The sequence below is a fragment of the Ascaphus truei genome, chromosome 1, assembly GCF_040206685.1.
Source record: "Ascaphus truei isolate aAscTru1 chromosome 1, aAscTru1.hap1, whole genome shotgun sequence".
NCBI classification, from domain to species: Eukaryota; Metazoa; Chordata; class Amphibia; order Anura; family Ascaphidae; genus Ascaphus; species Ascaphus truei.
The window spans coordinates 479,815,334-479,840,985 of NC_134483.1; the positions used below are offsets into that span (position 1 = coordinate 479,815,334).

Here is a 25,652-nt window from a genome sequence, read left to right on the forward strand (position 1 = left end):
ACCAAGAAAAATTCCTGTGCTCCTACAATACCAATCAGGCTAAAATATACACTAGTGACAGTTTTACATTTAGAACCTAAGTCATTTGGTTGCATCTTTTAATCAAAACATGATTCAAGCCTGCCAACCTCATCAAGGTAAACTCTGTTTAGTAGGTACCTACACTCAACATATGCAATTTCTTATTGTCCTATTTTATAAACTTTGTGAAGTATGGGAATGAGCCCTGAAGGGGTTAAATAAATGAAGTATATGCTTATTTGTGATTTAGTGCAGTTAACACTGGCCACATCCAGTACCAAAGTTCCCTTATTATAAAGGTAATCTGTGGGTGGTCAAATACCCTAGTCTGAAGTATTAAGTCTTACACATATCTCTTCTTTCTTTCTGCCATAAACACTCACCTACTCTTCAGTGTAGGGTGAAGTGTAGACTGACAATGAGGTATATAATACCTTTATGCTACTTGTCAAATTGGTAAGGAGCTCTATTCTGAAGGGAGGAGGCATACTCCTCCAAGGAAATGTTTAGTAAAACAGAAACCAAGTGAGCCACAATCTACCCCTATAACGGAATATATAATTAACACTATATTTAAATGACCTTATGGTGTATACAGCATGGAAAATAATTGGCCTAACATTTATGAAAACAAATAATGTGCATATTACATGGGCTCATCCCTTTGTGAAGTATGCAGCTGATAAAAGGATTGGCCTTCTATTTATGGAAAGCAAAGAAAAAGTCCTATGCTCCTACCAATATGGCTAAAATATACTAGTGACATTTTTACATTTTGAATCTAAGTCTTTTGGTTGCATCTTTTGAGCAAAACATGATTCAAGCCTGCCAACTAGTATATTTGAGCCCAATTGGTAGTAGAGCAGGAATTGCTCTTTGTTTGCATTAAGATGGTGCCACAATTTAACGCTGGCAGGTCATCCATGAATTGCAAAGACCTTGGCTTTGGTACAAACACATTTCTGGTTGCCATTCATGAACACTACAGTAAAGGATTATGTGAGTTCTTGTTACATCCATTTTGAAGCAAAATCTGACAGCATGCCTCGCCAAGGTCTATTGATGCCTATAGCTCCACCACCTGCTCTGTGGAATACCTTGTCTTTAGGGTTTGTGGTAGAACTCCCCAAGGAAAGGTGTTACGGTACTATCTTTGGTGGTCTTCGACTTGTTCACCGAGATTAGTCATTTTATTTTCACTTAAGGAATGCCATTCACGGAACTGCTGGCACAACAGTTACTACAGATCATAGTTCACCTTCATGGAATGCCATCTATCTTGAACTTGGACTGAGGTTCACAATTTTCATCACGGTTCTGGAAAGCTTTCAGTTTTATGGTTGGCTTTGACTTACATTTCACCTCTAGCTATCATCCTCAATCAAATGGGCAAACAGAGAGAGTGAACCAGGCCCTGGAACAATATCTGCAATGTCACCTGGCACAAGGAAGTTTCAACTGGGCAGAGTTGCTATGGATTGCAGAATTCATGAATAATAACACTGAACATTTCACTTTAAACTATTCTCCATTCATTTGCGCCTTTGGGTTTAATTTTAGGAGGATTCCAGAATGAATGCCGGATAATCCACAATATGCTCGGTAGAGGAACGCCAGAGATGCATGCTATGGTTATTCTCAACTGCTCGAAAAAATTTAACTAAATGAGTCCTTCCCAAAATATTCTGATAAAAAGTGAAAAACAGCTCCTTAGTATGTTGTGGGTGATAATGTTTGGTTATCTTAAAAAAAACTTCAATCCAACGGGTTCCAGGAAATTTCACCAATGTTTTATTGGCCCATTTCCGGTTAAAAAAAAAGGTATCAACCATGTAGCTCTCAGACTAAAACTCCCAGTTGCAATGAACATTCTTCCTGTGCTCCACTTTGTAAGGTTAACCAGCCCCCTACCCCCCGACCCTGAGGTCTTGTCTCTAATCTGGAGTACGAGGTTTGGAACATCCTTGATTCCAAGTATCAGAGGGAAAAATTATTTTATTTATTGAATTGGGTAGGTTATGGGCCAGTGGAAAGGTCAGTGGAACCAGTTACTAGGCTTCATGCCCCCAACTTGATGTCCAGGTTTCTCCTCAGACACCCCTTAAAACCTTGCGGTAGGGGAAGGGGTAAGAGACTTAATACTATCAAGATTCACTCCCGCAATACACCCCATAGACTTGTAGGTGTGGACAGAAGAGTCAAGGTCATGTCCAGGGCTGGTAGGAAGTAGAATCTCCCATGAGTCCAGCGGCCATCTTCTCTTAGGGAATGAAAACTCCACCAAGCCTGCTACAGTAGTTGTCACTTGACAACTTTTTTTATTCCAGAGTAGCAATCTTGCCATTACCTTGCCCTCTGCTCTTTTGTATTTTCCTGCTACCAATACTTGCATCTATCTCTGCAGACTTTTCAGGCACCGTTTTGCTTTAGGAAAAAGGAAACAAAGCGCAAAAAACTCTCATGGTGTAGTACTTCAATAAATGTATTGTACAAAATGGTAAGGGATACAAGTTCAAAATCAATAATTGTAAAACAGTGGGTTAAAAAACGTAATTGGCCCGGGTGGAACCACGATCTGCCGCTCCAAGGTCCAAATCAGCCATATGGTAGAAGGATAGCTGGGGCATCCCCTCCGCATGGAGGCAATAATCAGTGAAAGCCATATAGGTGCCCCTCTCTGCATTCGGTCCTCCACGGGGGCTGCTCACAAGTCCTCCAATGGGAAATTCCCAGAACAATGGAACCTCCAAGCTATCGGCACACTTCCAGTGATGTGCCAGGGGTGTAATCAGGACCTCCGGACTGGCAAATTCAAAGATGCTATGTTCACAAAGGTGGAGGAGACTACAGCAAATCCGGTTTGCCTATTCTAGTAGCTTTGATAACTTTGCTGACATCTCAAATGGTTTGGCATGTTTCCACTGAACAGTTTGTCATTTGTGTTATCATGGTGTTCAGAAAGAATCTGAAACCATTTCCACAAATTTCAAACCGTGAGCTAGGAAAATGCCAATACCACTCGGGACAGCAGAGATGTAACACCTGCATAGAGTGCTGCACAGATAGAGCCGTCTCTCCCTGCACAACTCTTACAGGCGATGGTAGTGCTTTTATAAAAAATGTAATACTAGTGCAGGGTGTCTCTGGAGCCGAACTGCATTCATTTCAGGTCCAGGGATCCCCTGCTTCCCGAGTAACGGGCTCCGGTATGGGAAGCTGGTATCTCCTATGTGTTTAAATGTCCCCAACACGTGGCGCGGGACATTTTAACATTGCATGGGAATACCGGCATCCCATACCAGGGCCTGTAACTCGGGAAGCAGGGCATCCCTGAGGCTGAAATTAATGCAGTTCTGCTCCGGAACCCCTGTTCCTGTACACTAGTATTAAAATGTAAATAAAAACAGCTTCATTACCTTAGAGGTTAGCTGTAAAGGCAAAAAACGTTTTAACCTGCATACCCGGTTTGTTGGGGGTAAAGAGGGTGGATAAAGGTGTTAGTTGCCCCAGTGTCGGTGGTTAGACCTGCTGGGAAGGTTGCGGGAGTAGTTAACTCCTTCACTAACATAGCGGTTGGAACCGCTATGGAATGAAGGGGGTAACCACCCCTGCTACCCACCCGGGAGGCCTAACCACTCACCCTTGGGGCAACTAACCCCTTCATCCAATCCATCTAACCCCCCCAAGAAACATTAAAATACAACAACCCTACTACCCACCTAACTACCCCCAACAATCCCCCTCAACAAGTACAGTACAATAATGGTCAAAATTACTATTATCCAGATCTGGATAATAGCTCAGTTGCCTATTAAAAATAAAACATTATCCAGCCAGCATTAAGTAAATTAGAGTTGCACTTCCCCTGTGACATTTTGATGACTGCAAGGCAGGATACGGACTTTCAGGGCAGAAGTAGGGAGTAATACACCAACCTTGGCCTGGGATCAGAGGCCTGGGATGTAGGGGTAGTCAGGTACAGTTCCAGGGTCAAGGCAGGCAGCAGGCAAAGGGAACTCAGGTCCGATTCCAAAGTCGAGGCAGGCGGCAGGCAAAGAGTAGTCAGGTCCGTTTCCGAGATTGTGGTGGGCGGCAGGCAAGGGACAGTCAGGTTCAGTTCCAAGGTCAAGATAGGCAGCAGGCATAACAAAGGCAAGGCAGAGCTCAGACAGGACAAGGTAACAAGTACTTTGCATGAGCAAAAACTAGTAGCAACTTCCTACCTTTTAAAGGCCAGAGTCGGCTGCTGGCAATGAGAACCAAAGAGAGACTGCTTTCTTGTCAGGGGAGTAAGGGCAGGATTTGCCAGAAGCAAGATGGCCGTGGTGGCTTCGGACAGATGATGTCACTTCCTGTCAGCTTTCATCCCGAATGTTCAGACAGATCCCTTATACCATGCCAGGATGAAGGCCGTCCTCGTCTTGCTCCTCATCTTCCTCCCCGTCCTCCGTGGCAGCAACATAACAATAAAAAAACAACTAATGGCCACTAACCCCTTAATCACCTTACCGGTTAGTAACCGCTAAAGTAATGAAGGGGTTTAATCTGCCCCCTACTACCCACCCAGGACACCTAACCACCCTCTCTGGTGCTACTACAGTACCCCCACCGTCTACCCATTGATTTGCCAATTGGTACACCATGCCCATATACAATGGGCATGATTTGCCACTATGACAGTCAATGGGCAACAAAAAAAAAACAATCACGAAAAGTACAAAGCAATAAAGAAAAAACAAGCAACAAAAACACAAAGCAATTAAAAAAACAATTGGGAACAAAATGTGGAGAATAAACTTTGCCTTATTGAATTTTGGAGCATATGTATATATATATATATATATGTAGAGGTATCAGTACCGTGTTAGCCGAGCTTCAATAATCAAAAAAATAAATAGATGATACCGTTCTGTGGCTAACGAAATGCTTTTATTTGTGCGAGCTTTCGAGATACACTGATCTCTTCTTCCGGCGATGTTACAATGAATGAAGCAAAAGGTAAACTTAAAAACAGTGTCTCTTGGAATGTTATCTGTGCTGTTCCTTCCCCTGGTGTGGATGTGTTTTATGGCTAGAGGTGTCAAAAGGTTACTGTGAAAGCAAGTTAAGAAAGAGTGTGTATGTGTATCAGTGTGAATAAAAATGAATGGAGAGACCACAGTATATACAGTGCTTTACACAAGGTGTGTGTGGAGTGGGACTGGATATAAATGGTGTGGGTGGGTGTGGAAATGTGAGAGTTAGTAGCACAACTAAAAGTGTGTGTGGATACTTAGTGGTCCCTATTGGTGTATAGGGATGGAAAAACAAGGAGTATTAGTATGTGTGAGAGACAGCTGTGTGTGCAAACATATAGCACAGTATGTACAGACATGGCCTTTAGCGCTTATGGGACGAGCGTTCACTACTGTCAGTAATGACTCATAAAATTTCGATCTCTGTTTAGGCCACTGCTAAGTGTCCCGAACAGTTGCATAAATTTGTATTCATGCAACCGTCTCTCTTTCGGGGTTTTAAGATTACCTTTGAGTATGGCAACCCTCAGATCGTTCATCTGATGGCCAGAGGCAGAGAAATGTTAGCCAACAGGACTGTCTCTTGTACCGCGTGTGATGCTGTGGCGATGCAGGTTCATTCTCTTGTTTAGCCCCTGCCCTGTCTCACCTATGTAGTAGCAGCCCCCTGGGCATTTCATGCACATGATGAGGTACACGACATTGCTGGAAGAACAGGTGAACCTTCCTCTGATTTTGTATTCCCGATTCCTGTGTGGTATTTGTATTGTGTCCGCTGTGTAGAGCATTGCGCAGGTTTTGCATCTTGGGTCCTGGCATGGTTTTGTCCCGCATTCAGTTGTACTGCTGAATACTTTACTCCTCACCATAATATTCTTGAGATTATGGGCTTGTCTGTATGATAATAAGGGTGCTTCAGGGAAGACCTGTTGCAGTCTTGTATCTTCCTGGAGGATGGGTTGTAGTTTCCTGGCGATCTTGCGTAGGGCTCCTAGGTGTGGGTTATATGTGACCACCAAAGGTACCCTGTCGCTTGTCTCCTTCTGTTTGTATTCAAGGAGATCTCCTTGAATACAAACAGAAGGAGACAAGCGACAGGGTACCTTTGGTGGTCACATATAACCCACACATAGGAGCCCTACGCAAGATCGCCAGGAAACTACAACCCATCCTCCAGGAAGATACAAGACTGCAACAGGTCTTCCCTGAAGCACCCTTATTATCATACAGACAAGCCCATAATCTCAAGAATATTATGGTGAGGAGTAAAGTATTCAGCAGTACAACTGAATGCGGGACAAAACCATGCCAGGACCCAAGATGCAAAACCTGCGCAATGCTCTACACAGCGGACACAATACAAATACCACACAGGAATCGGGAATACAAAATCAGAGGAAGGTTCACCTGTTCTTCCAGCAATGTCGTGTACCTCATCATGTGCATGAAATGCCCAGGGGGCTGCTACTACATAGGTGAGACAGGGCAGGGGCTAAACAAGAGAATGAACCTGCATCGCCACAGCATCACACGCGGTACAAGAGACAGTCCTGTTGGCGAACATTTCTCTGCCTCTGGCCATCAGATGAACGATCTGAGGGTTGCCATACTCAAAGGTAATCTTAAAACCCCGAAAGAGAGACGGTTGCATGAATACAAATTTATGCAACTGTTCGGGACACTTAGCAGTGGCCTAAACAGAGATCGAAATTTTATGAGTCATTACTGACAGTAGTGAACGCTCGTCCCATAAGCGCTAAAGGCCATGTCTGTACATACTGTGCTATATGTTTGCACACACAGCTGTCTCTCACACATACTAATACTCCTTGTTTTTCCATCCCTATACACCAATAGGGACCACTAAGAATCCACACACACTTTTAGTTGTGCTACTAACTCTCACATTTCCACACCCACCCACACCATTTATATCCAGTCCCACTCCACACACACCTTGTGTAAAGCACTGTATATACTGTGGTCTCTCCATTCATTTTTATTCACACTGGTACACATACACACTCTTTCTTAACTTGCTTTCACAGTAACCTTTTGACACCTCTAGCCATAAAACACATCCACACCAGGGGAAGGAACAGCACAGATAACATTCCAAGAGACACTGTTTTTAAGTTTACCTTTTGCTTCATTCATTGTAACATCGCCGGAAGAAGAGATCAGTGTATCTCGAAAGCTCGCACAAATAAAAGCATTTCGTTAGCCACAGAACGGTATCATCTATTTATTTTTTTGATTATATATATATATATATATATATATATATATATATATATATATATATATATACAGTGTTCGACAAACCTATACATTTGTTCGCCCCGGGCGAGTGGATTTAACATCGTGGCGAGCTCCTATTGGCCCAAGCAGCACACGTTTGGTACTAGGTGGCGAGTAGATTTTTTTGTTCGGCGAGTAGATTTTTTGGTGATTTGTTGACCACTGTGTATATATATATATATATATATATATATATATATATATATATATATATATATATATATATAGCTTTTATGGAGCTTATATATATATATTAAACAAAAAAATGTACTGCTGCACCTACTTAATATACCCCTGTGAGAGACTGTGCAATATATTAAAATGGTATAAAATACCTATAGGTGATAGACAAACAACACATTTGCCAAAACAAACAAAAAAACCAAACAGACAAAAAAGAAAAAAATAGGCAAACAGTTCCCAAAGCAGATATTACCGAGATATTGCTGCAGGAATGCCGCTGCCAGTCTTCAGGAACAACCGAACTCCTCTTCAACCTATAGAACAAAAATAAGACAGCGCGGCTCCCATAGCATAATATTGTACCAGTAATTTTAATAAACGTTGAAATACTGTACACGGATCACCGCCACTCACAATTTTAAAAATCAATATATGCAAAATCTTTGAAACTTCACCCAATTCCTCCGTCTACTGTGCCGCAGCCTCGTGTAGGTCTGCGCCGATAGACTTCTGTTCCGGGTTGTCAGAAGTGTGCGTCCACACAATAGTCCTTCCCAGGTCAAAATTTTGCGATAACAGTCTCTGGCTACAACAGTTCAATGCACCTAACACGGGCAGCAGATTCACCACGGAGGAGTTACCGGGTAAAATACATCAGCATAAATTATATTATGCACTGGATACACACGTCCATAATTTCAAAGAGAGTCCTTAATATTAACCCTACGCGTTTTGTCGTGAAACATGCGACTTCTTCAGGTGCACATGCTGCCCGTGTTAGGTTATCGGCGCATCTACACGAGGCTGTGGTACAGTAGACGGAGGAGTCGGTGAACTATGCTTATATTGAATTTTTAAATTGTGAGTGGCCGTAATCCGTGTATTTCAATGTTTATTAAAATTACAGGTACAATATTATGCTATGGGAGCCGCGCTGTCTTCTTTTTGTTATATATACATATATGATTTTACTTTTTCTGAGAAAAAATATATTGTAACTATTTTGCTAGAAGCGAACTGTTGTACATTTATATTTTGATTAATTTACAGTATGCACAATATTTTCTTGATTTTTTAGCAGCGGCATGTTTCAGAAGCGCTGGGTAAAATGTGATGGACACAACATTTCTTACTACCATAATGACAGGGTAAGTATTTAATAGAAATATAATTATCAGTGTTATCAACATTATATTGGATATGGCTCAACACATACTGTATCTTTTATTATGCTATTTTATTTGCCTATGTTTTTGATGGGATATTCGAGGTGACTGGTAGATTGCTTGGAACTTGGTGCTATAATATTGTATATCTCACACTCAGGACCGCCAACATGGGTTGGTGGGGGGAGGGCAGACTGACATTCAATAGTTTGCTTTCAAGCAACTGACACGAAGGACTTAAAGAAGTGAATAAAAGCACTCTGACTCTGAAGACATTGACACTGATTTTGAAGCAGTGTAGCCTGGCTTGAATCCTGGTGTCAGCTTGTTGTGACCTTGGGCAAGTCATTTTTATCTATCTGTACCTCAAGCAATAAAATTATATTGTATGCTTAAATATCTAAATAAATAAATATAAATATATATATATATACACAAGTGGCGACCGGGTGTATATACATACAGGACTCAACAAATACACTCGCCCAGTCGCATTTTGGCAGCTGTCAACTGCTTACCTGCGGCGGTGTCCCCCGGTCTTCTTCTGCAAATTAATGTTTTCTCCCGGAAGCTCCAAATAAAATGGCCACCATGGCAACTGGACGCTACGTGATGTTGTGACATCACATGTAGCTACGTTACTAGACTATGCGTGATGTCATCACCATGTCCCGTTGTCATGGCAACACTGCGTCATTTGGCGCCACAACAATTTTAACTGGAGCTGCAGGGGGAAAAGATGAGTTTTCAGGGGAGAAGACAGAGATGGCAGCACCATGCCATCGGACCCTGCAGCCGGACCTCACCACAGGTGTCATGGGGGGACGGGACAAATGTGTGTTTTGCCCAGATTGTCGGGCCCTGTGTATGTGTACTGTATACAGTTGTGTGAAAAAGAAAGTACACCCTCTTTGAATTCTATGGTTTTACATATCAGGACATAATAATAATCATTTGTTCCTTAGCAGGTCTTAAAATTAGGTAAACAACCTCAGATGAACAACAACACATAACATATTACACCGTGTCATGATTTATTTAACATAAATATAGCCAAAATGGAGAAGCTATATGTATATACATATCAACTGTATATATATAATCCAATGCACAGACGGCACACCATTTGCAAGTAAATAAGTTTTGGTGCTTATCCCGTAAAGCAATAACAGACCATACGATACCGGTTGCAACACGACATCAAGGGACAGCAAGCTGGTAAGTAGATCATAAATGTTCTATATTTGATAGAAGACACAAAAAATGACGTTTTCGGTCCCCCAGTGGGACCTTTCTTTACGTCGGGTTTTGTGTCTTCTATCAAATATAAAGAAATTATGATCTACTTACCAGCGTGCTGTCCCTTGATGTTGTGTTGCAACTGGTATCGTATGGTCTGTTATTGCTTTATGGGATAAGCACCAAAACGTATTGCAAATGGTGGGACTCTGTGCATTGGATTATATATATATATATATCATCTATATATATATATCATATTATCATATTCTCTGTTAGTTATCCTAATAGAAGACAGATCATCTTGAAGTAACAGCATGTAATTATAGCTTTAAAGTGTAATGCTGTATATGTTTATTTACATTTCAGGATGTGTACTCACAAGGGATAATTTCACTATCAGCCATAACTAATATCCAAATGCTGGGAGAGAGCAAATTTGCCATTCTTACATCCCAACGGACATTTGTGTTTCGAGTAGAAAAGGAAGGTATGGATAAGATACTGTTTTCATTGTGGGTCACTCAGATGGCAATAGCACAATAAGGTATCATTGACAACTTCAAGAGCACTTTAAAGGGCAGCTGTTGAATGCAAGTACATGGGCCTTATTATGCCTTGAAGCTTAGTGATGCTTTGCAAATTTGGCCCTAAATGTTTGTTGGAAGGAAGGCCATTTTATCTAGCCATAATATGCATGTCACATTCTACAATAATGCTGATCATCTATATTTGTTTTCAATGTTTCAAAGTTCTTTCTTCATAGGGAAAATTTTACAGAAAAATTAGAGCATTGTCCTATCAGAAATGTTGATTTTGTGTTGTGCAAGTCTTTGCTGCCTCTTAGACTTAGACTACCACATTTCTCCAATAGCAATTACATATTGTTAGAACAGGGGTGCACACAAAGGTTTGCATTTTTGGAGAATTATGTTTTTGACATCACTAGTGTGTTGAAGAAGCTTTTAAAAGATTAAAGTGTGCAATCATACTCAAGTTTAATCAATAATGCAACATGTTACTTTTCATGTTATGGTTCTGAAATGGTTTTACTTTGTGTTAGGCAAGCAGGTTATTTTACTATCTGAATTTAAAATGAATACATTAGTTTTATTTGATGCCATAAACAATCTACTAAACTGTTTTTGTAGCAATGTTTATTCATTTTGGTGCATCTCTTTGCTGAAACTCTTTTTATTTGTTTGATTTCACCTATTAGGTGACAGACACGATTGGATTAGCACATTGCAGCTGGCCTTAAAATCGCAGTCCAATATATCTCCAACTCTCAGTCTCAGCGATAAAAGTGGATATCTTCAGTTGAGAGGCTATAAAAATAAAATCTTTACCATGATAAATGGAAGCAAATTGTGGCTCAGTAAAAGCAACCAGGTAGGTGTAATATTATTTACATTGCTATTGTTTTGATAAGAGTGATAAGCACCAAAAAGTGAAGGAGTTCAAAATAGGAAACATTTGCAAAGGCTCTAATGAGTAGCAATTATTACATAGTTACACAGTAGATGAGGTTGAAAGGAGATATATGTCAACCAAGTTCAACCTGTTAAATTTAGATGACTAATAATAAATCATGCCAATACAATATAGTTTAAGGAAGATTTTGTTTTTGTATCTAACAGTGTATATATACTATATGCCTATGGTTTGAGGCAATCATTTATTCTTGCTTAGTAAGGACAGGAGATGAGTGAACATTTCAGTAGTTTGTAAAGAAAAAGGGAATGAGCACTGTAAATATAGAAACTAGGCTGGCAGCAGGTAAAAAAATATATTATTTATTAGTCATAACAGCCAAAATCTAAAAACAGCTGTAGAATTCTCACGCTGCAACATACTGTACAAGGTCAGCCCATTCACAAGAATCCCGGGCAGTTTTTTAAGTGATTATACACTGTTACATGCACCACACAATACTTGGCTACCGGATTTATTGGATTGAAGAGTTGGCTTTAAGTACTGTTCCATAGTAATGATTCATCCCTGTCTGGGACTTATTGTTTTTTTCATAGGATCCACACCTATGCTGTTCGCTATTAGAGCACCCATTTGGATTCATTTCCCTCACTTCTACTATTTCAGTAGTTTGGGAGCCAGGCAAAATGTTCCCTTTTTTTTGCAAGTCATTTAAAAATAAAAAACAATTATTTTATTTGTTAATTATGCGTTAAAAGTTGATGTAAAGGTCACATGACCTTAAATTCAGGTCACATGACCATAAATTCAGGTCACATGACCCTTTGTATACAGGCATTTTTTGCAACACTGATGGAAAGTATTAAAATTATGGTGAAATTGCCACATTTAAATACATTCACATATCTACTAAGGAAAGTGTATTTATACTAGACTTTTAAAATGTGATGACAGAACAAATGTCGTATTTAAAAACCTCTGTTTTGTTTGCTGCTTGAAGCCAAATATACTGTGCTATGAGTTTAAAACAGTGTTTTTAGTATTTAAATATATGTGCCTTTAGCATTTTGACATTCGTTCTCAAATTGTGGTCCTTTGTAAACTGGTGGTTCCTAAAAACGTTGGTATTACAAAATATACCTATAGTTATTGATAGCTTTCTCCTTCGGACTGTCTATTGTTTATCACTACTAAAGGTTGTTTTTTTTAGATACTTCTCCATTAATTTTAAAACATACAGTAGTGTATATTCACATAAATAATTTGACAGGAACAGACTTACAGTATATACAGTATAAGTGGAATTATTAATATTAAAGTGGCCTACGATTCGGAAGCGTTTAGGAATCTCTGGAGATGTTAACAAGGGATAATGTACAAACTACACAGGAAAAGTAAGTGCATGAGTAAATAATTCCCTTTTCAAAATGATTTCATATATATTTGAAGCTCTAATTGCTTTGTCCCCTTTATTGAATAGATCTGGGAATCTGAAAGTGTTGGAAATGTACATTGGTGTCTGTGGTACCTAAAACTTCTTGTAACATAATTGACCAAAGAGTAAACATGCCCCCTATTTTATTTATTTTAGTATAAGATATAAGCATTTTTTTAGGATACAAGATGTGCATGTCAAATTTTGGGAGTAAGGTAGTGAGTGCCTCTGTGTTCTTCCCTATCTGGCTACATACTGTACTGTACTGGTAATATAAATAGCATCAGAAAAATGTTTCTGTATTCTCAGTCCTACAGTAACTAGAAAGAGAATGTCGGGTGAATGCTCGTGTACAATGCGCCATAAAAAATATATGCTCTATTAATATAAAATCAGTCAATAAAAATACTAGTCTAAACTCTAAAATACAGGATAGATTTCTAAGGAATGTTGTTCTGTTTTGAGATTAAACTCTGAAATGTAACACCAAAACCTTTAGAGGGCACTGTTGTATTGAAAAAACAGTTGAATATAGAAGATGACTGTAATAGCACATCAAATGCACAAAGGGGTGACCCAATACCATACTCATATTGGCAGTCACATCCACACTAGATCTACTACCATTGCGATTTATAGAGCTTTAGCATGATTTAATTGCTGAAACGTACCTATGATTTCTCAGTGTTAAAAAAAGAACACATCACACTGAATTGTATTAAATCTAATGAAGAAAAATCTCGTGACTCCTAATATTGTGTTCTGTGAAGATTTTCTCAAAGAACTCTCAAGAAACCTGCTCTACTTTATTTTCGTTTATGTGAGTGTAATTCTCACCTTCTGTTAGACCCCTATAAACTATTTATACAACTTCATTATTTTGATCGTTGATGATTTTTTCACGGCAATACATTGGCATTAAGAGCTTAATTATTGTCATTTTTATAATAATTTATTGTCATTTTGAATCTTGTTTACTGTACATCAACAAGATAAAATATTATGCAACTATCTCAGTATTTGGATTATCTTTATCAACTGCCAATTAAATATTTTGTTAAAGAAAAAAAGAGTCTACAGTACATTCCCAGACAGTATTTTGTAATGACCCAGCAGGATTGGTAACTGACCTAGTAGGATTTCTCTCTGAGGCTACCTACACAATGATATGCTACAGCATATACAGTAATGTGATGCAATAATTATTTGTTATACCCTTCTGGGTGCAATTTAGATGTAACTACAATACTATGTGATATGGTCTGATACTCAAGGGGCCCCATGACGTAGTAGCTAGGTCATAAAAAGCCTCCATGTTTCTAGGGGAGATTGCATTCTGTGATCCTGTGCCCTTGCGGCATGTACCAAGGGCATCTCATCACCATTGTAATGATGTCACATACTTTTGTTTGCTTTTAAACCCATTCATTATTTTTCCTGTCTCTATGAGTAATACCCAGCATTCATCTGTCCATACTTTGAGTTTTCTGAAGCTTGTGAATTGTCTTTGCATTTAAGGTCCAAGTTTCAGATCCTGAGAACAGGCAGGATACAGTAGCAAAACACCTTCTTTTTTGTGGCACAGTAGAAGATTCTCATGCAAGATTGTCTTCTTTCTTCCAAATGCACTCCGTCCCATTTTCCTTCTATTGGTTCAATTCAAGTAGACATACATTAGTCTTCTAGTTCTATCTAGCATTTAGACAAAGCAATGGGACAAACACAATAAGGCTCTGGTTTTATGCCCCTACGCCAGTTCGCTGCTCACACAGCCTACACACACAATCTCATTTCCAAGACAAATCTCCTATAGGCATCGGGACTGCACAGAAACTCTATGTGTTTCACTCATGATAGAGCGTTCTCAGAGGTGGGAGAGACCTTTCATTTGAGAGAGTGAGAGAGTTTTTACATTTAATAAGTGTATTTAGATGTATATATATATATATATATATATATCCCCTCAAATTGTTACGCCGGAGTAGCTCGCAGACCAGACCTGTCCCTAGAACTGAATTGGCAGGTATGAATACACACACCGACAGAGCGAGGAACGTGTCTGGGTTGTGGTATTAGATGGTGCCAGCCCAGATGGGGAGTATTGCGTGAATACTTGCCGGTACCGTTTTTTCCAGAAGAATGGTCGTTGCCGTTGACGAGATCAGGGGTTGGTGAAGTATGGAAGGATCGAGGTGAGAGCCGTGGTCGAAGGGAGCCAGAAGGTATGTAAACAGGAACAATCCGAAGTCGAGAGCCAAAGGGGGAAGTCTGCCAAGCCACATCAAAACCGAGAGAATCAAAGAACAAGCACTGTGAAACACCCATACAAAAACTATGACGAGTGAGGAAGCACAGAACAGAGAGGGTATATAAATCTGGAACAGCCAACCAGGAGAGGGGGCGTGCCTGGAGGAGCCCAGGGAGCTTCAGCGCATTGGCTGCTGTTCTTAGAGCCCAGGTGACACTCAGCAAGAGCCAGATTGTAACCGTGCGGTGTTTGGGGGTGGAGCCTGAGTGGGGATAAGTTCAGGGGCTGTTGTGTGTGCGCTGTTGTGTGAGCGGAACCCAAGACCTCTCCTCGGGTCCGAAACCCCTCCAGTGGACCAAAAACTGAAGCTGCCCCCTGGAGATGCGGGAGTCCAGTAAGGCTTGTACCTTGTATTCTTCATTATTGAGTACCGTGACTGGATATGGCTTTCTGGTCTGTTTAGAAAAGAAACGATTGGCAATGTGGGGTTTTAATAGCGAGGCATGAAAACCGTCTGGGATCCTCATGGAGGGTGGTAGTTTAAGGCAAAATGCCACTGGGTTAATCTGCTCCACGACGGGAAAGGGAGTCAAAAATCTAGGAGCCAATTTAGAGGAAGGAACTCTCAAGCGGATGTTTCTTGAAGAGAGCCATACTACAGTAGCGGCATACTTTATTCTTACTAATGCCGGTGGCATACCAGGATCTACTCTGGCTGCCGCCAGTCAAGACCGCGCACCGCCGCGGTTCCACCATGCACCCCCCCTCCGCTTCGGGCACATTTTGGCCCCCCTTCCCGACCCCGAACCCGGCTCCTGCTCTGCCCCTCTGCTTCTCCGCACCCCCGCTTACCTCAATTTACACTCCAGGGGTGTCGGGGGAGCCGGGGAAGCCAGGGAAGCTGGGGAAACAGGGAGCGTCACGTGACAGTGACGTCACAGTGCGCCGCAACTAGCCGCGTCACCACACTTCCCGCACGCATCCTGCCGTGCGGGAAGTGTAAGAATAAATAATGTCGATACTGTAAATTCCCTGGCGTGTAGTTGGGTGCCGGCCGACGGTGGTGATTGGCCTGAAGTCTAGCAGTATCGGCGGCCTTGTGTAGAGATGATTGTACCTTGGACCAAATGTCTTGGAGAGTGGAAATCCATTCATCTACCGCCGGTACCCCAGAAGCAACATTGGAAATAGGTAAGCAGGGAGGGTGAAACCCATAATTGACAAAAAATGGAGATTCTCAGGTGGATTCGCTTCGGGCCAAATTGACCGCGTACTCTGCCCATGGAAGGAGTTGGGACCAATCGTCCTGGGAATCGGAGATGAAACATCTGAGATATTTTTCCAGCAACTAGTTAGTTCTCTCTGTCTGTCCATTGGACTGGGGGTGGTATGCAGAGGAGAAGGAAGAGACAATTCCCAGTCTTTTACTGAAGGTCCTCCAGAACTTGGAGACGAACTGGGGTCCTCTGTCAGAGACAATGGGAGACGGATTACCATGGATCCTAAAGATATGCTCGGAGAAAATGTCTGCTAGGGTGGGAGGGAAGGGCAGTCCCTTGAGGGGGATGAAGTGGGCCATCTTTGAAAACCTGTCTACGACAACTAAAATGGTGTTAAAGCCCCTAGACCTAGGGAGATCGACTATGAAATCCATGGAGATATGGGACCATGGACGAGCAGGCACTGGCAATGGGAGGAGAAGTCCCTGAAGTCTCTGTGGAAGTGTCTTGTTCTGGGCACATACAGGACAAGCGCGAGTGTATTCCGCAATGTCTTTAGACATACTGGGCCACCAAAAGTTCCGACGAATTAAGTCTAACATCCCTGTGAAGCACGGGGGACCTGCGGGTTTAGAAGAGTGTCCCCAATCTAGGACCTTTGGAATGAATCTGGGCGAGACGAAGAGCCTGTTAGAGGGGATCGCCATGTTTGAAGCATTGGCTGCTGTTCTTAGAGCCCAGGTGACACTCAGCAAGAGCCAGATTGTAACAGTGCGGTGTTTGGGGGCTGAGCCTGAGCAGGGATATGTTCAGGGGCTGTTGTGTGTGCGCTGTAAGTCCGACGTGCACATGAGAGGAAGCAACGTGGGGTGCGTGCGTGCGCCAACAGCTGCAGCGTAGAGCATGGAGGAAGTACCTCGTGGAGCGTCCCATCATGCCGAGGGGTAAGTGATCCAGCTGAAGGGAGCTTGCATGGTAGTAGTGGAAGGGTCTGAGCAGTGTAAGGAGAGAGCCGTGAGCACCGCCTGTGGTGCAGTGTGCTCACATTCCTAACACAAATACATTAGGGAGACATGCCTGTGCTGAAAAGGGATCACAACTGAGGTGCCCTGCTGGGAAATATACTATGCAAAGTATATTTCAATACAGGATAGTTCTACCCCACACTTCCTTAAAGGGTTTCCATACCAATTTTCTGAGTTGATAAGACTAATGCACCAACCTAATGACTGGAATGGTGTCAGACCCAACAGGACAAGAACCCACTACCAATGTTTTACTCTAGCTCTAGCAGTGTAAGCTACACCAGCTGATGGCTAGCAGCACACTGTCTACTAATAGCATACCTCCAAGGGATATCTATGTTGTTTATTGTAACACAAAGTAATAAAATGTACTGAGGGCTATGAGTTATTGAGGCCAAGTTAGATTAAATAGAAGATTAGCAGAAAACGGGCTTCCTTGCTATACTGGGTTAGAAGAAAATGGGTGCCCCTTCTGCTGCTCTAAGGATTACACCGTTACGATTGCGGTTCAACAAGCAAGCACTATTATTATTTGAAGACTTATATTCTTGGTACTTTCTGGATTTTATACATTTTCATCTTATTAGACCAGACTATGCACTCTCGTTTATATAGATTGTACAGGGGGCATTAAATCTCTTCTATGCACCTATATATTTAAGCGATAGGGTCTATTTCAGGGTAACTGCATCTCTGAATAAGCCCACCTGTAATTTAATGTATTTTAATTTTCAATCTGCATTATTAAACAAGCTCTAAATCAGGAGTCTTTGGTTCAGTAAATATAAATATACAGGCTTCGTTCATTTCTTATCTTTTTGCTTAAATTACCACTAAGTACTAGGTCTCACTACTACGACAAGTACACATTGTGGTTTGGTCACCCTCTTATCTTGTACTTTATATATTCATGTTGTCTTTCATTATTCACTTCATTCTGTCTCTTAATAAATGTACAACCTTTCAACTCAGTTTGGTTAATATATCGTAGATACATTGTATTATGTTAATGTATCCTATCTTTTAGAGGTTCTTTCTCATTCTTTCTAATTATATAAAGTTACTTTGCCCAGATCATTATACCTCACTAAGGAGTATTTTACCTGCTTGGAGTATTTAGGTGTACACCTTTTCTCTCTCTTCATATTCTAATAGTGATTAAATAAAACACATGTTTTCTGATACACAGAAGTAAAAACATAAATAATATAAAAAAGTGATCTTGTGACTTGAGTTAGTTCTTCTAATCTTATAAAGTATAAAGACAGTGGGCCATATTTACAGTGTTCTACCATAAGGCACCATTGGTGCTGAAATGCATTATAGCCTATTCAAATAAATGTACTGTACTGTATGGGGTCTTCTCAGGTAAGAAGGTGTCTCATGGCAGAAAACTACATATATTTGCTTAGATATGCTTCTCAGTCCCAGAAGAGTGCTCTGTACAGGTACTGTATGAGCACTCAGTGAAACGTGGAGCTCAAAACTAAGTATACTGTGACAATGGTTCTAACCATCAGCTGGTTTTGCTCACACTGGTAGAGTTGTTGTTTTGGTCAATAGAGATGTTGTGGGTTCAACTTCTGATCCTGTTAGGCCTAACGTCTAAGTTTGTAGAGTTTTATTTATTTGAAAATAAAGTATTTAAATTCAGTATGTGTCTGGCAGATGGAACAATTAATATTTTTCCCTATTCTGTTATATTGTAGCCATCTTTGAGCATAATAGAAAAAACAGGCTCCAGGGTACTCCTCAACCAATCTGATTCCTTTTTGAGTGTAAAGCAGGCCTGCACAACATACGGCCCGCGGGCTGCATGCGGCCCGTCTGGCCTCTCTGGGCAGCCCGTGATGACTCTGGCCGAGCGCCAGTTAATTAAATTTTAAAAAAAAAAGTTTAAAAAAATGGCGGCGATTCATCCCCCCCCCTCCTCCCTCCCTTCCTCCCCGCCCCCGGGTTTTGCGGTGTGCGGGGGCAGCAGCAGCATGAGGAGATGCGGCAGCCGTGAGTATTTTTTTTTTCAATAGCAGGATGCCGGGGGGGCGGGTTGGAGTTCAGAGCATGCCGGGGGCGGGGCTTAGTATCGGGGAGGATGTGCTGAGCTGAGGTCTCCTGGTAGTGAAGGTAGAAGGGAAGAGGTACCTCAAATGCCTCTGTCCCAAGGGCGATTTCTCAGGCGACGACTTGATATGGGGAACCAAGTGTGCCAGATGCGGAGAACGCTTCTTAAAGCCCACGCTGCTGCAGCCTACGGCTTTTGCAGAAAAAGCTGTGACCGACCCTAATACCTTGGCAATCAATGCTGCTTGCACAAATACATCAACTATGGAGGTTCCTGAGGGCCCAAGTGCCCTGACAGATGCACCAGGTGGTCCGAGTACCCTGATGATCCCAGAACCTTCTGAGATGGTTCCAGACCCGGTCCCCACAGAGGAACCAGAGATGGTCAGCGAGCTGGAACCAACACAAGAGCAACCGGGTAAGGTGACTGCCTGGGGTGATGAGGAACCGCTGTTGTTAGACGTGCTGGAGCTGGAATGAGCCCTGCTGATTGCCATGGACGACTCAGAAATTATCCATTACCTCTCCCCCGTGGTAGTGTCCCTACTCTCTTCCAGTACCAGCAGCTGTCGTTCATCTGTGGTGTTTCGGCCGGTGCCGAGAACTCCTACCGATTTGGCCGAGGAACAGACACTTACCAGTGGCTCCAAACAATGTTGGAGTCTGGTCCTGATGACGGTGACCGTGAGACCTGAGAGGCGGAGGAGCGTCCCATGGTTGGTGGTTCCTACCGGCCTGATCGGCGAACCAGCATCCAGATCGGTGAGTCCAAGGGTTCCGGAGAGTCAGCGGAGCGGTGAGAGCCCACATCCTTACTCCCAGCAGGAACTGATGGAGACTTCCGGCAAGAAGGTACAGGGCGACAGCGACTTCTACGCGGAGGAAGACGACGGCACACCCATTCAAAGACCGGATGTCGACACACTTCTTGTGAGGGACATCGACCTCTATCAAGATCCCGTGAGACCGGAACCCGATGACATCTACAGGACTGCCATGGCGGACGAGGAACAGCCGATTCCCTCTCCGGTGAGTACCGCTACAGCTACCCCTGGGGTAAGACACTTTATGGACTATGTGCGGGCCCACTTGGAGCGGCAAAAGACTGTGGCTCCATTGAGCATTAAAACTCTTACCCCGAACAGCAGGCCTGTTGCCAGCACCATATTATGGGGTGTAGGCCTCAACCTGCGGTAGAACAGCATATTGTCAGTATAGCACTGGTAACTAGTCAGGGTGGACATCAAACCAATGACTCTGACCGAGACTTGAAAAACTTTACTGCCCCAGACCCTACGATTAGTACCACCTCCATTAGTGACCCTCTTTTTGATAAACCCTAAACGGAGGGCTCGGAACTTGTTAAAACCTGCCACCCCTTCCCAGGACTATTGGGATTGGGCCTTTGGGACAAGCATGATGAGTATGATGATGATGATAATGAGGATGTTGCTTGTAGTGTAACTAGTGGAGATAGCAACTATGCAATGTTAGGGAATTCTGACACTTCAGGGTTTTCTTCACATATGACCTCTGGGTCTGAGTCCACTAAGGCAGCTCAGATCAAGTCACGTCCGTGGTGGCACCCTAGGTTCCAGGGGTATGTCCCCTACTGTACATGCACCACACAAGTTTTCTGCTAGAGGCGGGGGACATAGTAGACCACTGGTTGGTGGAAGGAGAGTTCGGCCCAGAGGAATCTGCAGAGGCTTTAAGACGCAGGGATTATGAGATCCGCCTGGAATAGTGCAGTCTAAGGCGGGTGATTTACAGGTACTGTGAGCCACTCATGCCGGAACCTTTGTTCTGGGTTCTGCCAGGCCAGGCTTAAAGCCGTAGGCTGACTAAAATCTGTAGAGCAGAAAGACATGTAGTTCAGAGGTATAGGCAGTCCCATAGATTCGAATACACGTATGTGCCAGAACCTATCATGTGGGAAATCGATGAGAAAAGTGGCTGGAAGATGTTATCAGGGATTACATCTAGGTGTACAGTAGGAGTACCTTCTACCAGCTAGAGGAGTGGGGGAAATACCTCATTAGAGTGTGGAAGTTAGGCATGTTCATCTATATGGACAGAGTCAAATATGTGTCAGAGTGGCACCGAAAAAGGGTGTTCTCAGTTACAGTGCCAGATAGTACTGGGGCACTAGTTAGGAAGCAAGACCCTCAGCATTACTACTGAGTAATAGGTTCTCCATGTTTGGAGGGACCTGGGTTAAAATTATGGAATGCTGTGATGTAATCAAAGTTATATGCACCCCAGTGTCAGTCTGGACATCACCCTCCATTGAATGGTACTGTAGGTGAATGTGTAAGGCTGACAGAGAGACGTATATGTGTAAGTTGTATTATATTCACACCAGGGAATTTGTGCACCGTGATTACCTTTATAGCAAAGGTAAGTATGTTACTGGCTTTAGCCAGATTTTAATTGCACTACTCGCATTAGCTCATGCTTTATTTAACCCCTTCAGGGATTTAACACTTTTTTCACTAGTCCATGGGACAATTATTACATATATACAGGTAAACCCCATTATAACGCGCCTCGTTATACCGCGATTCGGTTATAACGCGGTTTTCCCATGGCACACACTGCACACACTCTCACTGCTCACTGCACACACACTGCTCATTGCACACACACTGCTCATTGCTCACACTGCACACTGCTCATTGCTCACACTGCACACACTGCACACTGCACACACACTGCTCACACTGACACACACACTGCTCACACTGACACACTGCTCATTGCTCACACTGCACACACTGCACACTGCACACACACTGCTCACATTGACACACACTGCACACACACTGCTCATTGCTCACACTGCACACACTGACACACTGCTCATTGCTCACACTGCACACACTGCACACTGCACACACTGCTCACACTGACACACACTGCACATTGCACACACACTGCTCACACTGACACACACTGCAAACTGCACACACACACACACACACACACACACACACACACACACACACACACACACACACACACACACACACACACACACACACACACACACACACACACACACACACACACACACACACCCCTCCCAATACACATATACATAAATCAGCCTTACCTTGGGGATGATTGGTGAGGCATGTGGCTGCAGGGGGGGGGGCGCTGTGTTCCGGTCGGGGTGGTGCTGCGGTGGAGGGGGTGATGGCTGCGGGGGCCCCTGATGCTGCGGGGGCTGGTGGGATGGCCCGGTGCAGCGCGGGGGGGCAGGTAGGTGGGGGTAGGTTTGTGGTATGGCCCGGGGCGGGGGGTGGGACGTCATTGTGCTGTGGGGGGCTGCGGGGCCCTGCGCTGCGGCGGAGTGGCAGGACGACCCTGCGCTACGGCGGGCCCTTTACTGCGGCGGGGGGGGTGAGCGGTCTTCCGGACACTGTACTATTACCTGTCTCTAAAGCAGAATAGGATAGCAGCACATCCCGACAGCGATCAGTTCACAAAGTTATGCAGGCACCCCTCACGTTCGCCGTGCGTGTGCGCATGCGCATGCGGTGACAGGGGGAAGCCGGGACCGGAGGGGCATCCCCCCTCCCAGCTCCTGTCCCGCGGTGACAGGGGGAAGCCGGGACCGGAGGGGCATCCCCCCTCCCATCTCCTGTCACGCGGTGACAGGGGGAAGCCGGGACCGGAGGGGCATCCCCCCTCCCATCTCCTGTCACGCGGTGACAGGGGGAAGCCGGGACCGGAGGGGCATTCCCCCTCCCATCTCCTGTCACGCGGTGACAGGGGGAAGCCGGGATCGGAGGGGCATCCCCCCTCCCATATCCTGTCCCGCGGCCTGTCACGCGGTGACAGGGGGAAGCGGGGACCGGAGGGACATCCCCGCTCCCATCTCCTGTCCCGCGGCCTGTCACGCGGTGACAGGGGTAAGCGGGGACCGGAGGGACATCCCCGCTCCCATCTCCTGTCCCGCGGGGTTAATATGCGCTGATGCGGCGGCCATTTTTTTTTCCGCGACCCCGTTACTAACGCGGTGGTCTCGGGGTGGACCCCGAGGACCGCGTTATAACGGGGTTTACCTGTATATACAATATAGTGTAGGTACTGTATCTGCATTAAACGGGTTGACTTGATGTGGCATGCAGGCTTACAAATGCTTTGGCCAAAGGGTTTAACCAAATACCCTTTTTCATGAGAATATTATTTTATCTTAGTCTAATTGGTAGGAGTGCAGGATTCATTCTTTTTGTTTTTATATATATATATATATATATATATATATATATATATATATATATATATACACACACATACATACAAAGAAAGCAGTAGGCACACAAAACTCAAGCAAAACACAGATGCTTATCCCATAAAAATAATGTAGAGATAATAATTACCAGAGGGGTATCCGATAATAAGAAACAGCACACTGGGTTAAATCCAAAACAAAGTCGGTATTGTATACAAGAGAGGCATTGCAACCAATATTTCGGTCACCGTAACGGGACCTTCCTCAGTATGACCCTGAGGAAGGTCCCGTTATGGTGACCAAAGCGTTGGTTGCATTGCCTCTCTTCTCTACAATACATGCTTCATTTTGGATTTAACCCCCAGTGTGCTGTCTCTTATTAACACTACATAAAGGTCCAATTAACCCTTGTCATCACCTGACTGCTCCTTATTTGCCCATTAGGGGATCTTTTTAGTTTATGTATAATAGTTGTAATTTTATGCATTTCGCCGGGTTTTATTTTGTATTAAAGTTATCATTATTGTCTGTTTTACCATAGAGTAGCTTAGTGGTTCTTCTTCCTGTTGGTCTACATCAATTGAGTATATTATTGGTACCAGTTAATTTAACTGGCACTTAAAGTTACATATTAGACTAAGGAATGAGTGCAGTTGTGAGGGACTTTTGTGACCTCTCTTGGTTACTTTGTATGTTTTTGCATCTGAACAAACTACAAGACTTCTGGAACAATGTCCTTTGGACAGATGAGACCAAAGTGGAGATGTTTGGCCATAATGCACAGCGCCATGTTTGGCGAAAATGAAACACAGCATATCAGCACAAACACCTCATACCAACTGTCAAGCATGGTGGTGGAGGGGTGATGTTTTGGGCTAGTTTTGCAGCCACAGGACCTGGGAACCTTGCATTCATTGAGTCGACCATGAACTGCTCTGTATACCAAAGTATTCTAGAGTCAAATGTGAGGACATCTGTCCGACAGCTAAAGCTTGGCCGAAATTGGGTCATGCAACAAGACAATGATCCCAAGCACACCAGCAAATCTACAACAGAATGGCTGAAAAAGAAAAGAATGAAGGTGTTGCAATGGCCCAGTCAAAGTCCAGACCTCAACCCGATTGAAATGCTGTGGCTGGACCTTAAGAGAGCTGTGCATAAACAAATGCCCACAAACCTCAATGAACTGAAGCAACGTTGTAAAGAAGAGTGGGCCAAAATTCCTTCACAACGATGTGAGAGACTGATAAAGTCATACAGAAAACGATTACTTCAAGTTATTGCTGCTAAAGGTTTTTCTACAAGCTATTGAATCATAAGGTACAGTATACTTAGTTTTGCACACATGGCTTCTCCATTTTGGCTTTATTTTTGTTAAATAAATCATTACACGGTGTAATATGTCATGTGTTGTTGTTCATCTGAGGTTGTATTTACCTAATTTTTAGACCTGCTAAGGAACAGATGATTGTTATTGTGTCCTGATATGTAAAACTATAGAATTCAAAGAGGGTGTACTTTCTTTTTCACACAACTGTATATTGTGACATAGTCCAAAGATGTTAGGCAGCTTTATGCCCCATTTTAGGTCAGAAAGTGCAGGAATAGTTAAAAATGATCCGTTCCACAGCTTCCCATTAACTCAGGCAGCTGGATGGAAAATCCAGACCACAGATTACAATGGCTCTAGTTCTCCCTCACCTGCTCTTCTAATCACATGAACAGGTATTTAGAGCAGAGAGGTTTTGCATTTCACTCTCTCTCCTTAGAGCCTGAGGCTGGGAGTATCGCTGCTCCGCGGAATCCAGTTCGGGGTGGACGGCCCCTCCAAGTATCACAGTACCAGAGGATTTGCCTGGACACTTGGGACCGAGTTCCCACCACGAACAGATAAGACAAAACAAATGTTTATTGCTGTTGCTAAAAGACTGTGCTGTATCTAGTGACCCTAAATAAGAGAGCATTGTTTTAAGCTGGGGAACCAGGTTAGTTGGCCAGCAGCTGTTAGAGAGACTGATTCTGATGTGTAGTTAGGTCCCTGAAAGGGATAGGATTTTGTTTATA

General features: G+C 43.2%; 1 protein-coding gene across 2 annotated transcripts in view; it reads left to right on the forward strand.

Moving 5' to 3' along the window:
- Window positions 1-25,652, forward strand: part of ARAP2 (ArfGAP with RhoGAP domain, ankyrin repeat and PH domain 2) — a 406,381-nt gene that overhangs the window by 45,067 nt on the left and 335,662 nt on the right. For both annotated transcript variants that reach the window (XM_075568062.1, XM_075568070.1), the window contains exons 7-9: window positions 8,599-8,668; window positions 10,295-10,415; window positions 11,145-11,317. In XM_075568062.1, the coding sequence (XP_075424177.1) occupies window positions 8,599-8,668; window positions 10,295-10,415; window positions 11,145-11,317 (364 nt within the window). The remainder of the gene's footprint in view (window positions 1-8,598; window positions 8,669-10,294; window positions 10,416-11,144; window positions 11,318-25,652) is intronic.